The sequence below is a fragment of the Eschrichtius robustus genome, chromosome 9 (genome assembly GCF_028021215.1).
Source record: "Eschrichtius robustus isolate mEscRob2 chromosome 9, mEscRob2.pri, whole genome shotgun sequence".
In the NCBI taxonomy this organism is placed as follows: Eukaryota; Metazoa; Chordata; class Mammalia; order Artiodactyla; family Eschrichtiidae; genus Eschrichtius; species Eschrichtius robustus.
This window is the reverse complement of record NC_090832.1, coordinates 27612074-27628907: the sequence shown is the minus strand read 5'-3', so window position 1 is coordinate 27628907 and position 16834 is coordinate 27612074. Positions and strand designations below refer to the sequence as shown.

At 40.3% G+C, this 16834-nt stretch overlaps 1 protein-coding gene across 2 annotated transcripts in view; it reads right to left on the bottom strand.

Moving 5' to 3' along the window:
- Nucleotides 1-226: 226 nt before the first annotated feature.
- Nucleotides 227-16834, bottom strand: part of MAP7 (microtubule associated protein 7) — a 161377-nt gene continuing 144769 nt past the window's right edge. For both annotated transcript variants that reach the window (XM_068550958.1, XM_068550959.1), the window contains exons 9-18: nucleotides 15929-16044; nucleotides 15306-15589; nucleotides 12673-12883; nucleotides 11367-11538; nucleotides 11023-11124; nucleotides 10576-10626; nucleotides 10417-10474; nucleotides 7854-7956; nucleotides 3491-3714; nucleotides 227-1691 (exon numbers count right to left, since the gene is read on the bottom strand). In XM_068550958.1, coding sequence (XP_068407059.1) covers nucleotides 1681-1691; nucleotides 3491-3714; nucleotides 7854-7956; nucleotides 10417-10474; nucleotides 10576-10626; nucleotides 11023-11124; nucleotides 11367-11538; nucleotides 12673-12883; nucleotides 15306-15589; nucleotides 15929-16044 — 1332 coding nt within the window. In that variant the 3' untranslated portion in view covers nucleotides 227-1680. The remainder of the gene's footprint in view (nucleotides 1692-3490; nucleotides 3715-7853; nucleotides 7957-10416; nucleotides 10475-10575; nucleotides 10627-11022; nucleotides 11125-11366; nucleotides 11539-12672; nucleotides 12884-15305; nucleotides 15590-15928; nucleotides 16045-16834) is intronic.

Here is a 16834-nt window from a genome sequence, read left to right as displayed (position 1 = left end):
CAGAACTCCTGCTCTAAATTTGAAATCAACCTATTCTGTATGCCTGTTCAGAGGAAGCTGGTTGAGGTTAAATGAAGAACAATTTGAAAACTCAAGAATCAACCTAAGTGAAGTTATAACATATGAGAAACCTAAAAGTAAAAACATGTCAAACACATTTTATTTGGTGTTTCATGCTAGGTCGACTTAAAAAAAAAAAACAAAACAATTTGGTTGAACAGATTTTTCTTTTAATATGACTATGTGTACATGGACAACTGAGAATAGGGAAAAACCCCAAAGTAATGTTTTTAACAAATTACAGCTGTTACTAAAGACGGTATGCTTGGATTTTAAGGAAATGGTCCAATAAATGAACAGCCCCTCATTCAATCTAATCAATCCCACTTTTAATAAAAACACATTCTAGGGGCAGAAGTTTACCTTTTTTAAACACTCCATAATAAAAAAATGCGTTCCCTCAGTGTTCTCTCTCCTTCAGTATTTAGTTATTAGTAGTCTCTCAAATGGTAAAATAAAATTGAATTTATATGATCAAATGAAAGTGCAAGTCTGTACAGCCAAGCTCAGCAGCGAAAGCGAAGAAGGATGAAGGGTGAAAGCTGATGGGTGCCCCGCAGAACAAGGACCTTCGTGAAGGTCTCATCCTGCAGTGTCCTGGGTGCCAAACGCAGTCCACATTCCATCATTTTTTCATTGCTCTTAAACGAGCAAAACCAAATTCTCTTTTTTATTTAAAGAAATATTAAATCTTTATTCTCCCCCACCTCCAAATAATTTGTGATCAGGTAAGGCAAAGGTAAGTCCCATCATCACTGGGGACAGCAGCAATAAACAGACTTCAGAAATAGCCCTGAATCATCAACAACATTCTCTCATGGTAACATAAGGAATGCATCTCATAAATCAAATTCTGCAATGTTGTCACATTGTTCTAATTTATTTGATTAGTTTATCTGAAAAAACTTTATAAATACATTATTTAAGAGGACAGTAAATTATTTTCTTGCTCTGAAAAAATAATGTTTTTTTTTTCCACATTTTAAAATTGTTGAGTATGTTTTGCAAAAGGAGATGCAAGAAGAATGGGACAGTGGGGTTTGCAGAATGTCCATGTACAAGTTGCATTTACAAGAACCTGGTAATCTGCCTCTACAAATAGAGCTCTTCGCTCTATTAAATAATATTTAAACAAACAGGCTTCATTTAAACATCTCTCCTATTCACTCTACTTGTTGAACCAAGAGGTACTTATATTTCAAGTATTACACTGTGAAAGGTAAAAATTTTTGTGCCAATTTTACATGTTAGCTTTTAAAGTCCAAAATATCTATGTGAAAAATCATGCCTACTCGGCCTATTTCTTTTACAGCCAAATGCTCTCATCTTTTAGAGAATGCAGAAAAATATTGATTTCCTAAGAAGGAGCACACTGGAAAAAGCCATTTTAAAGTACTGAAGAACAAGGGAGGATTTCTTTTTCTCTATTGGCGAAAATTATTAGAAAAGCTATCCAGTCTATTGTCTTTAGCTGGTTTTAATAAAGTCTTTTCAAAATGATGGTCAAGAAATCTTTAGAAAACTGGAGGAAGGGGAGATGCTCCTTTGTAGCATGGAAGGAATTCCATTAATTGTAGAAATTCTTATTAAATTTCTGCTTTGGTTCTTCAGAAGAAATGCTCATATAACTTCTATATTAGGAGACAGAAAAAAGAACAGATTAATATGACATCTATCTAAAATCTTAAAGAATACTACAGTAATATCTTACATTCCTAAAATTTTACCATGCTTTTTTATACATTGTCTTATATAAGAATAGGCAATTTTATCAGGATCCGTGGTCTTATATGTAAGTGAATTCTACCACTAGTAGGAAAACATGTCCTTTTCTTTAACTTAGGCTATATATCATTTCCTTTTCCAAACTGCGTAAGTCAATTGTACTTTTCTTTGAGAATAGGGACTTTACATTCATTTGTCTTGAATCCTCAGTACCTGATACTTCGGGTTCCAACCATATGCTGGAGGTTAAATAAACGTTGGTTAATAAGTAGTCATGACCACAAAAGAACCCTAACACCACTTAATATCACAGACACTGGACTATGTTCCTAGAGAAGGTATGGAAGAGTGAGAATGAAATGACAGGTACATCAAAAGGTGATTTAAAGCCTGGCGAATGAAGCAGGAAGTCATCTGAATGTTCCTTCCATCTCTCTGAATCTGTGACATGACAAAGCAGGAAGCTGCACCAGGAATGTTTCCACCAACACACAGGTAATCAGATTGTTCTCAAAGGCTTAAGAGTCAGAATGTCAGGCTTTATAGCTTCCATTGACAGCTGGACCTTCTTCCTTTTACAACCTAGAAAAGTAGATCACTAAAGGGAAGTTACACTCCCCAGGTCAGTATATTAGAGAAGGAAAAAAGACTAGCTTCATTTGGATAGGAGGTTCAAAGTTGGCTTTTCCAACCAGTTTTAAAGTGGGAAATATGTTAAAAGTGCACAGATGGAATCTAAACGACAAAACAATTTGACCACAAATAATGCTTTACCGACTCATGTATAAACATCCTGAATTTGCTTGGCTCTCTTCATAACAGTATAAAAAGATGCTGGTCAATACATGAAAGTGAGGTGCTGGGAGAGAAGATGATAGAAATCAAAGAGGTTTGAAAAGAGATGGAGCTGGATTATCCCACTTGTTCTTGACAATGACGGGACTGTGCTGTTGAGTTACTATGAGCACTGCGTTGGTAATTTTTTTATGTTGTTATTTCTCTGGGTCCTGTAAAGCTACTGTTCTTTTTGCACAATGACTTCAGGTTAGGTGTGAGTTCCAGAGACAGGGTATAAGAGAGTCACTTGCTGTTTCAACAGCTACGGTCACTCAACAAGGGATGGAAGGCCCTTGGGCTCAGTACGCTCCTAGTCTGGAATATTAGTCACATTACCTTAAATTGTAACTATCTTATTATATTTAAAAAGGACAATAGTACATTATCCCAGGTTGCTAAACCCAAACGAGAGAAAAATGGTGGGAGAACATGTTGGCAGTCTTAAAATATCTGAAGAGCTGAGAAAGATGGAATAGAAACCAAACAAACCTTTTCTCTAGTGGACAGAACTAGGTTCAATGGCCACTCAGTTACGGTTGTTTGTCTTAATATGAAGCGTGTTCTGGGCACGCAATATGAAGCACTGCCACTGGGCAATGAGTGCCGCTCCGTGAGGAGAGGCCCATGGATACCCAGTGGGTGCTGCAGACCGAATTTCTACACTGAGTGGGAGAACAAGAGGGGCCCTAGACGTTGCCCAACCCAACTCAAAATTCAACTTCTAATGACCCATGCACAATCTCTTCCACGTGGCTTATTTGGTCCCTTGAAGGACAAAGTGTGCCACAGTCACACAGCAGAAGGTTCATTCCCTCTTGGGTGTCACATATTTCTGATGATTACTGAAGGGAGTTCGAGGCAAGCTTACCTGCTGTCTGTTGTGTTTGAACACCATCTACCTGAGTCAGGGGCCCAAGTGTCCCTTCATCACCAAAGGCCAAAATAGGATTCAAAGGAATGTCTGGACTCTCGCTGTTGGTGACATCTAATCTGGATGGTTTAGATCCAACGGGTAAATTTATAATTTCTTCAAAATTTTCATTCTGAACTGATATTCCATTTTCATTTGGTTGTTTTTCCAAATTGGGAGTACTAGGGAGTTTGAAAAACCAAAATCAAAAGGAGTTAGTATTAAAACTGGAAAACATTTTTAGGACAAACTGTTTTATAATAAATACTTTTATAATCTTACAATTGAAATGTTAGAATGATTGACCTCATCATTACTAACAAAAATGGTGAATTCTGACATACTTGTACTTTAAATTCTTATTTAAAAAAACAGCTTTTTAAACTAAAACTAATCAAATGGACAAATTTATCAATTAGAATAGATCCTCATCATCAACAGTTCTACATATATTTAACATGCCTGTCTACTGCAGGCATTTTATATCTCTTTGTCTTATAAAGAATAGCCTTTATTAGGATCTTGACTTCAAAGATGAGGGGATTATAGAGGGGCATAATTTGCACAAGTCACACAACTACTGGGAGACAGTCCAGATTGAATGTGTGATCTCTGGTCCTATGTTTTTCTCATGATGCTATTTTTTATAGTCCCAGCTATTCAAATTCCAGCCCTTCCTGGACGTCTCCAGCTTTCTAAAACATGTGCATAATTTTATAGGTAAATTGTTGAAGACCAACCTTCTCATCTTTGCCCCTTAAATCTGCCTCTGACCCCACCTTGATTCTTATTAATTCATGCTTAATATCTTGGATTTTTGAGATACATTTAACTGGCCAACAAATTCTTAGTTTCTACCTATAGTTTCTCTTAGGGTTTTTTTTTTTTTTTTTTTTTGGCTGCGTTGGGTGTTCGTTGCTGTGCATGGGCTTTCTCTAGTTGCGGTGAGCGGGGGTTATTCTTCGTTGCGATACGCAGGCTCTAGGCGCACAGGCTTCAGTAGTTGTGGCACACAGGCTCAGTAGTTGTGGCTCGTGGGCTCGGGAGTTGTGGCACACGGGCTTAGTTGTTCCACGGCATGTGGGATCTTCCCGAACCAGGGATCGAACCCGTGTCCCCTGCGTTGGCAGGCAGATTCTTAACCACTGCACCACCAGGGAAGTCCCTCTCTTAGGTTTTTCACTCCCTTTACACACTCCATAACCAAATAGGCAGGCTGTTAGGTTACATGTTCATTATTATGCTTTACAATGCAGCAAAACAATGCCTGTGCACCAAATGAACGCTAGATTAATTAATTTTATTGTTCACTTGATCTGACTGCAGCAGTAAACATATTTGCAAACTTCATAATTTGTTCAGTGGCTCATGTATAAAAAATGACCCTATTTGACAAAATTCTAGAGTTAAAATTTTCAAATGGAAAATATTAATAAGACTAAAAATGTGAAACAAAAATTGTGACGGTTTTAACTTCTAATACACACTCATCATAACCAATGTTTATCTGTAGACAGAGATCTATGGAAGAGATCAGAAAGTCAGGTCTCTATTGTCAGTAATGTCAACAACTTGAACTTTAGTAAGTTAGTCTTTTTCCATCTCCTTCCCAAATGGTGAAAATGAAGCTAGTAGATATCTAATCTTTCCATTGTTCTTTTTTTTTTTTAGGAATCTTTGCTTTTTTTTTCCCTATTGAGGAAACAGTTTACTTTCCCCAGTCAGTGAGATACATTGACTTTGTGGAACATATTCTAAAACATTTCTGATTTGGGTATTATGGTATTTTTTGTTAATTATTAAACCCTTTCTTCTAGAAAAGAAATAAAGACGCCTGACCTAAGTGCTTCACAAGGTATTGCAGGGTATGTTGAAAATATTATTTGTAAAAGTGCCGTGGAAGAGAACATAAAAATATTATACAGATTCAGACTATAATGGTACGTTTCTGCTATTTCACTAAGGAGGGGAGAAGAGGCCCAGCATCACAGTAGCCTACATTAGCGCGTGTGCACTCGCGCACACACCCCCTCCTAATACCTAATACCTAATACCTTGCACTGCCACGCCCATCCTCCTGCTCTTTCCCAGTACCAATGGGCTTTCTGTAATCAGGGAAAGAGTTTTGGTTCTCATCCCAGAGAGATTTTTAAGTAGAAGTTTTGGCAAAAGAAATGCATCTTCAAAGCCCTTGTTCCTTGACCACGTCAACTCCTGTCACCTTCCAGGCCTGTGTGTGCTGACAAGCTGTAACGGCAACGCCAACCCCAGGCCTGAATCAACAGCTGACCTCATTTTCCCCTCCCACTCTTACCCAACCACCCCACCCATTCTTACTTGTTAGCAATTAGAGGAATAATCATGCCCTATGCTTTGGATGACCAATTATTAAATGTTCAGAGGACACTGTGACCAGCAGAAACTATAAAACTGAAGCTGAAGTTGCTGAGGTTAGGGTTTATGGATCTGTGTGTCCTCTTAAGATACAAGTACCGGCTTTTGAATTCCCCTTCTTTGGCTACTCTCTGGAGGCTGAAGTTGGATGCAAGACTCTTGAAGATATGTTTCAGGTTCTTATACAATGATTAATCACTTGATTTTACCACTGAAGAGAGTCAGTTAAAGTATAAGCTAATTTTACTCCTCAGAGAGAATTATCAGTGGCTTAAAAAACCTATCCCTCGTTATAATAATGGGGTTCTCTGTGGTACTTTTAATCCTTTTCTAAAAATCTCTGACATCAATGAATTAAATTATAGTAGTTGGAAATGAGTACATTATTATAATTATAAATTATAATTATAAATTATAATTATAAATTATAGTAGTTGGAAATGAGTACATTATTTGAAAATCAAACTAAAACTAAAAAAATGAAATATCACTTAATATATCTCTTAGGTAATTATGACAATAAATTTATTAAACATAATCAAATGCTTATTAAAATCTCTCTTAGGAAATGGGCAAATTAAAAAAATTTTTTACTGTCCCAGAAAGTTATACATAGATACCTTATGACTTATAGACATCTTAGGATGTCCATCTTAGGACAACTTGTCTTTTCATGGCTTCCAACAATACAAAATGTTGTATAGTATGTGTTTTCAGATTAAGAAAAAAATTTATATATATCAAATCATTATGCCATATACCTTAAACTTATACAGTGCTATATGTCAATTATATCTCAGTAATCAGTAAAACTGGAAGAAAAAAAGATCTTAGATTTTATTTATTTATTTATTTATTTATTTATTTATTTATTTATTTATTTATTTATGGCTGTGTTGGGTTTTCGTTTCTGTGCGAGGGCTTTCTCTAGTTGTGGCAAGCAGGGGCCACTCTTCATCGCGGTGCGCGGGCCTCTCACTATCGTGGCCTCTCTTGTTGCGGAGCACAGGCTCCAGATGCGCAGGCTCAGTAATTGTGGCTCACGGGCCTAGTTGCTCCGCGGCATGTGGGATCTTCCCTGACCAGGGCTCGAACCCGTGTCCCCTGCGTTGGCAGGTGGATTCTCAACCACTGCGCCACCAGGGAAGCCCAAGATCTTAGATCTTAAAAGACATTTTTCTATCTATTAAAAAAGTTAATTTGAGGAGCTTCAATTCTCTTATGGTAGCAAAGACTGGCATTAGAGACAGAACTCATAATTCGGTAAATTCTGATAATTAAAAAGAGTTGCAGCTGAAAAATTTGAACATTATTATAAATATTTCTACAAGTTCTCTATGACTGGATTTTTAGGCACAGGCTATGACTACCCTTAATTTTCATTTTTGAGAGCACTCTTACAATGCTGTCAGTATAAATGCAAAGGAACAGAAAGGCAATCTTTCTTTAAGCCACACTTCTTAACTATTGTTAGCAACCATTTGTTTCCTCAATAAGAAGCTCTACTACTAGTAAAAGAAATATTGGCATCTAAATTACTTTTACTAAGGAACAAACCTGCGACTCACTGTAATAGTATATACAGTGAAAATACAGCTGCTGTATATCATCAAAGGGTGTGAAGATGGTCCAGGATCATGCCAAATACATACAAAGGAAAGTAACAAATTATTCCCTGTAATTTTTTTTAATAGCCACACAAAAACCTCACCATCATATTTAGAGACTCAAGAAAAAAAGACATTTTCCTTTTCTCAGATTACAGAATTACTAGCTCTACCAAACATTAATGAACCTAAATAAATCTTCATGTTAAAACTCAAAGTCTGTCTGGCCCCAGAAAATTCTGGTGGGATTGGTGGGGCAAAAACAGTCGTGCTTTGCTCTAATGTGCGTCAGTAAGAAAGGCCGCAGTTGTCTAACTCACCTCTCCACAGTCACTTCTGATTGGGGTGAGGTAACCACATGGGGGATGGCTACTGGTTCTCCTTGTCCTGGAGAGTTTGTCGTATTTGGAAGTGCAGACACCACTGGACATGGCAAAGAAGATGGAACAAAGGGTTACTACAACTCTACTATCAAACCCAAACCCCAGGAGCCAGAATGCCTGGATTTATGTCCTGGCTCTGCTACTTACCAGCTGTGTGACCCTGGGCAAGCCACAAACGCTCTGTGCCTCAGTTTCCTCATGGATAGTAATAGTACCTAACTCATAGGCTACTGTGAGAATTAAATGTATTAACACATGCAAAGTACTTAGAACACTGCCCAGCACATTGTAAGGGTGGAAATCAGTGCTGTGATTATTTTTGCTTGCACCAAATTGGCTTTGGACAAAAAAGTATGTAATACTGAAACCAAAGCAATTGATGAAGATAACAGTAAGTTGATTTGGTCAGGCCGATGCTGAACAAATTATTACTGAAATATTTGGAGCAAATCACCATGAAATACCCTAAGTGATGAAAAATATTTTGGAAAACTCAGTTTTAGTCCCACTTAAGAATGGTGGGGATTTCATGCACGGAAGGCCAGTGAATTGTACCTAACTGTGCTACCTAGTCATTCAATATTCCCCACTGGAGTCTAGCGTGAGCAAACAATATTGATGACTGACTTTAAAATCTGGGCCAGGTTTACGTGAAGTCTTAAGAACAGACTAATAACTTAAAAGCTGCCAAAATTTGCAAAGCTGGTAATAGGAATCTTCTGAGAAGACTTCTGATAGGTCTGCAAACTCACCTGCCTGCCCAGCCTAGAATTCTCTTTGGAGCACTGGTGGTACCATTCAGTCCTCAACCAAATGTGGGACCAGGAGAAGAGGAACATGTGTTAGATAATCCTCAGGCCTCGTTTTAGCACTATTAACTCAAACCAAATTTATTATGAGAGTTGATAAACACAGGTGTGATGACTGACAAGTTTCACCTTCTTTCTGGCCATTGTTCATTCTCGAATTGAGGTACAAAGAATAATCGAAAGAATTGATAGGGGAATAGCAGGAGTAAGACAGATGGAAAAACAATAAACCAACAAGGAGCCTGGCCATGTACAAACTACAGCATTAGCTCCTCAAATAATCCTGGGTTGGTGCAATTTACATTCTAAAATGCTCATTCTGATGACTTACTGGGTGCCATGCCTGCTTTAAGCCTACATGTATTACAACATTCTTGGAGGCAACCTGTTAAAAATGCAGTGGGGTTAATATGCAACCATTAGGCTATTCTCCAAACAAATATAATTAGGGCATCTTTAAAAAAGAATGAAAAGCCCCACACTGAAGGGATTATGACACAGAGGAACTCGGATAGCCTCTACTGAAGTAAAACCAAATCCCCAAATACCCATATTTTACATTTGAAAACCCCAGAACAGAGAATGTTCTTTCACATAAATCATTTCATTTGATCTTTACTCCAGTCTATAATAAACAGTAAAAGAAACGGAGGTATCTCTGGTCCTTTCTTTTCATACTGATACTGCAGATGAGGAAAGAGGAAGACTGAATAATGAATTATCGACCAACCACCTGTATGTACAATCATGAAGACCACGTGGAATCATGGAAGGAGCCAAATTACAAGCTGGTGACTTGGACTCCAGCTGTGCGAGCTGGGCCTGTCACTCAACCTGAGTTCTCCTTGTGGGTAGGGACCTCGGCTGACCTGTTCACACTGAATCCTAGCACCTACAAAAGGGCCTGGCACACAAAAGTTTTCTGAAAATGACTGCTGACTCCAAGATAAAGCATCTCCTATCTCACAGGCCTGCAATGGAAATTAAACAAGAAAATGTATGCAGATGTATCTGACACAAAGAAGGCATTTAATAAATATTAGTTGAGTCTGAGTACTAAAACACTAAGATAAATTTTACTTTTATATACACCAAATTTGGTTTAAAATCACCAAGAAATTAATCATCTTTGTCCAAAGCCTATGGATGAACAACTTTCTAATGAAATTTCAACAAATTTCAAATTTTAACTCTATTCTGAAGTGAGAACTAAAAGAAATAACATTTAAATCCTTTTCTGAGAAATGCCATAAGTACAAGTTGTCAAAATGTTTAAATTTAATGTCCTTAATAGCAAATATAAACACAGATTCCTTTAGCAGATAGTAAATGACAAATGAAATTTAATTTTATAAACTCAAAGAAAATTCTTCTAATCGTGTGTGTATATACACATATATGTGTGTATACATATCTATAGAGGCATACATACACATAGATATATAGAGACATATATAAAATGACTTAAGACATTAAATACTCCATTAGAGTATAAACAAAAGTGAAAAAAATCTGCTAGAAATGCTAGAGATTTTTAGATAAAGGGGATTATTTGTGGGCTAGATGAGAAACACCTAAGCTTCTGTGAGTCAATGAGTATTTTTATTTTAAATCAATGTTTATCTTGACCTCCACAGAATAAATTTAAAAATTCTATATTTGAATTGATTTGAGTTCACTGAAATAAATACCTGTTCCTCTAATGAGTGCTCCCTTGGTTATATCTCCATTTCTCTGATCAACAGTTTTCTAACAAAGAAAAAAAAAAAAGACTTTTTAATGTTAAAATTACAAATGAAAGTAAAAAAAAAAGCCATTAAGAATAGTTAAAAAAAAGGCCATCTCAATACCTTATCTGAAGCTTCTGTTCTTCTAGTTCTTTTCATTATCTCCTCAAGTCGCTACAAAAAAGGCAGAATAAAGCAAACAGATCAGATATCGAAAGAAAGCTAGCCTGGCGCATTTCACTGACTAAGCAAATAGCAGGGCATTGAAACATGTCTATTACTTTGGGAAGATATAATTGTCTTTGTCTTAACTGGAGTTACTCAAAGAAGCTGAAATTGGCTTAAGCCGCATGAATTGGAAGCAACTGTTTTTGGTGAAGCCTGAAACACCAAGAGCGATTTCTTTGGAGGAGAACATTAATACTCAGAGTCACTTTAGTTAACCTGGAATGGGCAGGACACTTTTGTTTTCTGACGGCAGTGAGCTTAGTCTCTTGGTCTGGAGCCGCCTTCAATCTAGGCAGAATGAGAGCAGCGAGGGCGCCAGGCTGCGGGGGCGGATGCAACTACCTTCTTCCTCTCCAGGCGCTCCTGCTCTTCTCTCTGGAAATGCTTCTCCCGTTCCTGCCGGACCCTCTCTGCTTCTTCCCGAACACGAGCTTCTTCTTCTTTCTGAAAACGGGAAGTCAGCATCTGCTTCTTAACAAACAGGCTGGCTTTGCCCGCTGCGCCAAAGTCCCGGGGCGCCCGAGGACGGAGAACGCGAGGACCACGAGCGCGCACGGGGGAGACACGAGCACTCCTAACCACACGCTCAACAGCTTCCTCTTCTCATCTGGGCTGCCCCTTGCCCCATCTTGAGCCAGGGCTGCACCGCCCTGCTTCCCGGGCGGGGCCCGGGCCCCCGCGCCTACCTGTTTCTGGATGCGCTCCGTCTCCTCCCGCTCGCGCCGGACCCGCCCCTCCTCCTGCCGCCGCAGCTGCTCTTCTCTCTCCCTGGCTTGCTGAGCTTCCAGCTGGCGGGCCTCCTCCTCTCGGCGGGTTCTCTCTTCAGCCACCCTTTGGGCCAATTCTTCTCGCTTTTGTCTGGAAAAAGACAAAACAAGACAAAGATACGTGAGGGGACTTCCTTGGCAAGGCTCGATCGAGTCTGTGGTTACCGCGAGAACAGTCTGTTGGGAGGTATGGCCAACAGCATCCACTGATACATGTGAAGCCACCCTCTCTCCCTCCTTCTCCCCTTCCCAGCCTCCTGTTGCCTCGTGGGAAACAGAAGCAGAACGTATCCACTCATATTCTGAGGAGAGCTTGTTTTTTTTTTTTTTTTTTAAAGATCTGCAATATAACTATAAAGGCTGAGATTTGTTTAATCCAATAATGTGACTTTTTAGTAACGAATTTAACGCTCCCCTCCAAATCTCTGTAAGTAAATAAAGGTTATAATGTTCTGTTTCAGTACAGGGACAAGATGGGCCATGTAAGCTCCCTGTTGGGACCAAGGGTAGGGCATGTCCAAGATGGCGGCCCAGCACTGGGGCTGCCATCCTTTCCGGAGAGGCAGTTCTGCTTATTTGAAGAACAATTATATTGACATTAGCCTTATTAGCTCCAGAAGGGGGCCAACTAAGCAAACTGCCCCTGGCATACTGTCTGGCAGGCAGTCATGGGGCACTTAACTGTCTCACGCAGCTACCCTCTGAGAGGAATACTATCTGGAAGGAAGAAAACATGAGCTGTTATGCAGCTTTAAGATAATTAGAAAGATAATGAGGAAACATGGAGATGAGAGGTATGTTAAATAAAAAATTAAGACTGCACAACTGTACCTCTACTGTGGTTACAATTATGCAAATCTATGTGTGTATGTATATATTTATGCATGTATATACACCCACACACTGTTCAGAGACTGGAAAGGGTGACCCAAAAAGTACACAATTATTGAAATCTGGTAAGAATATGGATGATTTTTTTTCTTTAAACCTTTCTCCTTCGAAAACAAAACAAAAAACCCCTTCTCCATCAATTTTGTTGTACTGTCATTATAATAAGAAAATGTGGCTTAAAAAAGTCGCTTAGTGCTCAGGGGAACACCAGGGGAGACTAATTCTGAAACAACTAAATAGATTCACCTTCAACACTACTATTACCTCTTCTCTCTGACTGAAGACTTAATCCAAGGTGTCACTAGGGTGTCACTGAGCAGTGTCACTCCTTTACCTTTCGAGCTCTTCCATCTCCCTCTTCTCCCTTTCCTCCTTCTCCCTCTGCTCTCGGGCCAGCCGCCTCTTCTCAGCTAGCAGCCTCGTGGCCTCTTCTGGGTCAGTGGTGCCCGCAGAGGTCTTCAGAGAAGCGCTGGCAGTCACAGTGGATGACGGGGCCGGAGTGGAGGCTGGAGCGGAGGCTGGCGCTGAGGCTGCCTCCGGAGCAGCTGTACAAACAAGTACAAGGAGAAAACCAATTGGAAACAAAAGCCAAAGAACAACACAAAAACTAGCATCCCCCGCACCCCAGGCCTCGAATTCATCGCTATAAAAGAAAAGGGAATGTTTATTACTGCGCGTTCTCACGGTTTCACTGTATTCTATCTGTAACCGGGCAACAGATAACAAAAAGCCGCGTGTGTAAGTGAGACATCCGAAGCTGACACTCTGTCACCAAGCCTTATTTTTATACAAGTTAAATCAGTTAACAACATATATCGAATGTGTACTAAGTATAGAGCCTCATGTTAGGTTCTGTGGGAAGTTATACCCCAGGAAAAAAGACGAGATCTTCCATTTGCCTTTCATTACGTTAAAAAAAAATTCCTTCTCTTTAGTGACTATTCATCACTAGAGGACTCAAGCCTTTCTGTGACCATGCCCCGTGTCCATACCACAAGCCCGGACTCAGGCTGGAAGAGACCAAGGAAGAGGTCTCTTATGTCTACGCAGAGCTGTCTCCAGGTCTGAGGAGGGAGCCAAGAGCCTCTGTGGGAGCCAGCACCTGTGCTCCGTAGACACTGCAGGTCTCCACTGCTAGTTCTCATGCCAACATGCAAGATGAGAGTAGTTCTCTGACCTTATCTGGATTCAGGAAAAGGACCTAGGGGGCTGGTGCCCCCCCCGCCATAGGCACCATGGTGAGGTGTGATCCCTGGCACCTGACCGCTCCAGACCCTCCTTTCAAGATCTACATTTCTCCTGCTGCTCCCACAGATTTTTCTTTGCCCTCAGGACACTTTTTGGCCTTTCTCTTCTCCCTCTTTCCATGCAAACAGGTATTGGACTCTTCCATTCCCTTACTATACTATCATTTGTCTTGAGTCACTATTCTTTCTTTGCCCCCCACCCTCTATCTTCAAATTAAGTCTTAAAGAGAAAACTCTTGAATGAAGACAATTTTCAACAAGATACATTGAATTTCTAGTTCCAGGTGATTTTAAACTTCTAAACAGCATCTGGTTAACCTGGTAGAGATGAGATCCACTGGGTCTTTTGGAAAAAATTCTGATCTCTTGTCAATCACATACGCTAAGCCAGTGGTCCCCAAACTCCAGTACACACAGGATAACTGCCACTCTATTTTATCTGGCAATCCTGCACAAGAGTCAACAGATGAGCTTAGTATCCTTCAGAGTCCTTGGATCCACCACGTATTCTGATTCAATAGCTCTGAGGTAGGGGCAGGGTTCTACAGTTTGAAACATTATAGGTGTGGTTTAAAAATATTTCCATAAATTCTTCGAAAATCCTCCCTTTAAAAGATGGAGGCTAATCCCCCCAACTTGATTGTGAGCTGAAGCTAGTGACTTGCTTCTAATGAATAGTATGACAGAAATCGTGACTTCCGGGACTTCCCTGGTGGCACAGCGGTTGGGAATCTGCCTGCCAGTGCAGGGGACATGGGTTCAGTCCCCGGTCCGGGAGGATCCCACATGCCGCGGAGCAACTAAGCCCCTGTGCCACAACTACTGAGTCTGAGCTCTAGAGCCTGCGAGCCACAACTACTGAGCCCGTGCGCCACAACTACTGAAGCCCGCGTGCCTAGAGCCCGAGCTCCGCAACAAGAGAAGCCACTGCAATGAGAAGTCCGTGCGCTGCAATGAAGAGTAGCCCCCGCTCACCGCAACTAGATGAAGCCCGCGGGCAGCAACAAAGACCCAAAGCAGCCAAAAATAAATGAATAAATTAAAAAAAAAAAAGGAAAGGAAAGAAATCGTGATTTCTGCGTGTGTGACTTCTGAGACTGGGCATAAAAGATACTGTGGGCTCCTCGTGATTCTCTCCCCCAGATCACTCACTCTGCAGGAAGCCAGCAGCGTGGACAGACTGTGAGGACATCCAACAACCCTATGGAGAGGTTCACGTGTCATGGAACGAAGGCCACCTGCCGACAGCCCTGTGCATGAGCCATCCGCTAACAACCCAGCTAAGCTGCTCCCAAATTCCTGACCCAAGACTGTGTGATATAATAACTGTTTGTTGTTGTTATTAAGCTGCAAAGTTTTGGAATAATTTGTTACACAGCAATAGGATAAATAATAAAATGATTCTGATGCAGGTGCTCTGAATACCACATTTTGTCAAATTGTTGGACTCGGCCAATGAAAGGACTCATAAACCACACCTGAATTAATATGCTGTGGCTCTGACAATAGGCTGTAGGATGGATGATTCTTTCTTTATACGTAGGAAAATTATATTCAAGAAAAGTTCCCCAGATTAGCCTTAGAGTAAAATTTCCAAGTGCCCAATAAGGGAAAAAAAGAAAGAAAGAAAAAGCTAAGTCAAAGCAGTGCAGGAGAAAAAGGAAGAGTGAATAAAGAAAGCAAGCAACCCACACTCCACCACGAGTCAGTGGATTCCTACCAGGAGCAACCTCTGATTCGACAGGTGTCCCCTCTTCAACTGTGGCTTCTTCTACCTTCACCAAAAGTGCCCTGCCCTTTAGTGAGGGCTCATTGGCAACTTTCTGAGGTTCCTTCTCAGGGTCTTTTCTCTCAGGTTCCACTCTGACTTCTCTCTTGATGGGGCGGATGTTGCCGGGCGAGGGGGGCCGGACCTGAGCAGGGGCAGGTTTGACTGGTCCAGGAGTCATGGAGGATGCTGGTCTGGGGGTGCCAGGCAAATGGGGAAAGGACTTGGATGGGAGCCTGGGCAACAAACAAACAAAGTAAAGAGAAAGGGACACATGAGAACAGGCTTGCCAGAACCTTCCTTTCCCCATACCTCTACCATGTAATAGTCTTGGAACACCAATACAGAAGAGAAATGAAGATATTTAGCTGTGTGAATGTGTCTTTTATGTGGCAAATGCAGAAGTACTCACTTTAGAGGCTCATTCCAGGTTTCTTTTTTCTTTCCTTTGAGGAAAAATATTACTCCTCAAGTGAAGGCCAAACAGTGTGGGGAGAATAGTTTCTTTTCAGAGGACAGAGGCTCTTAATTCTCCAACGTGGAACAACCCTGCCAGCCTCTTACATTTCACTTACCAAAGTCGGGAGGAAGCTGGTGATCTGGCTTTGGGATGAGATGGAGATAGAGCCCTTCGGATGCCGGGTGTGAGGTGGAAGGGTATGTTTTCTCTCTCCCTCTCTCTTTTATAGCCCTAAGTTCAGAGGAACACAATAATTAGATTTTTCCATGAGCGGGACAATCACATTCACAGTATTCAACAGTAGAGCTGCAATCCATTGAATGGCTTTTGGGAAAATTTCCAACCTTTGCCATGTATATCCATTCCACCCCAACAAAAGGCCTTTATTAGGCTAAAGCTGAACATTATAATTGAATTAACACAATCTGACACTAATAAGAAGGTTCTGGATGTGTGATCTGGACTTATATTTGTAAAAAAAACAAAACAAAAACACACTTTGAGAAAGCACCTATACTTTGTATCTAAAGCTACCCGGAGCAAAATTTCTCAGTCTGGTTTAGCCCACACAAATGTCAAAATAAAGGTCACTTTCAACTTATTCCCCCTACCTTTATCTCTTTTAATTCTTAAGCAGTTTTTTTTTTTTAACTCTGGAACACACTATAGCTCAGTTTATTTTTTTTTAATTTACATGTCTGCTATGTCAGACATTAATTCATTTTTTTCTTTATACTGATGTTATACAAACAAGTCCTTCCTCACTTAGTGTCCTCTTGCCCTTGAAGGAAAAGTCAGGTTCAAGGTGAGGAATTTCAGCTATTTTTAGTCTTCCTCATTAGGGATGAAATGGAAATCTCTGAGGTTGGGCCAAAACATCAGCCCTCCTATGACTGCATACTAGGAATTCAGCCAGAGAGATGACACCTTTCCTAGGTAGAAATGGGCAAAAGGAAACCCAGAAGTGTTCTGATAGTCTCAAGTCAACGAAGACAAAAACAAACAAACAAACAATAAAACC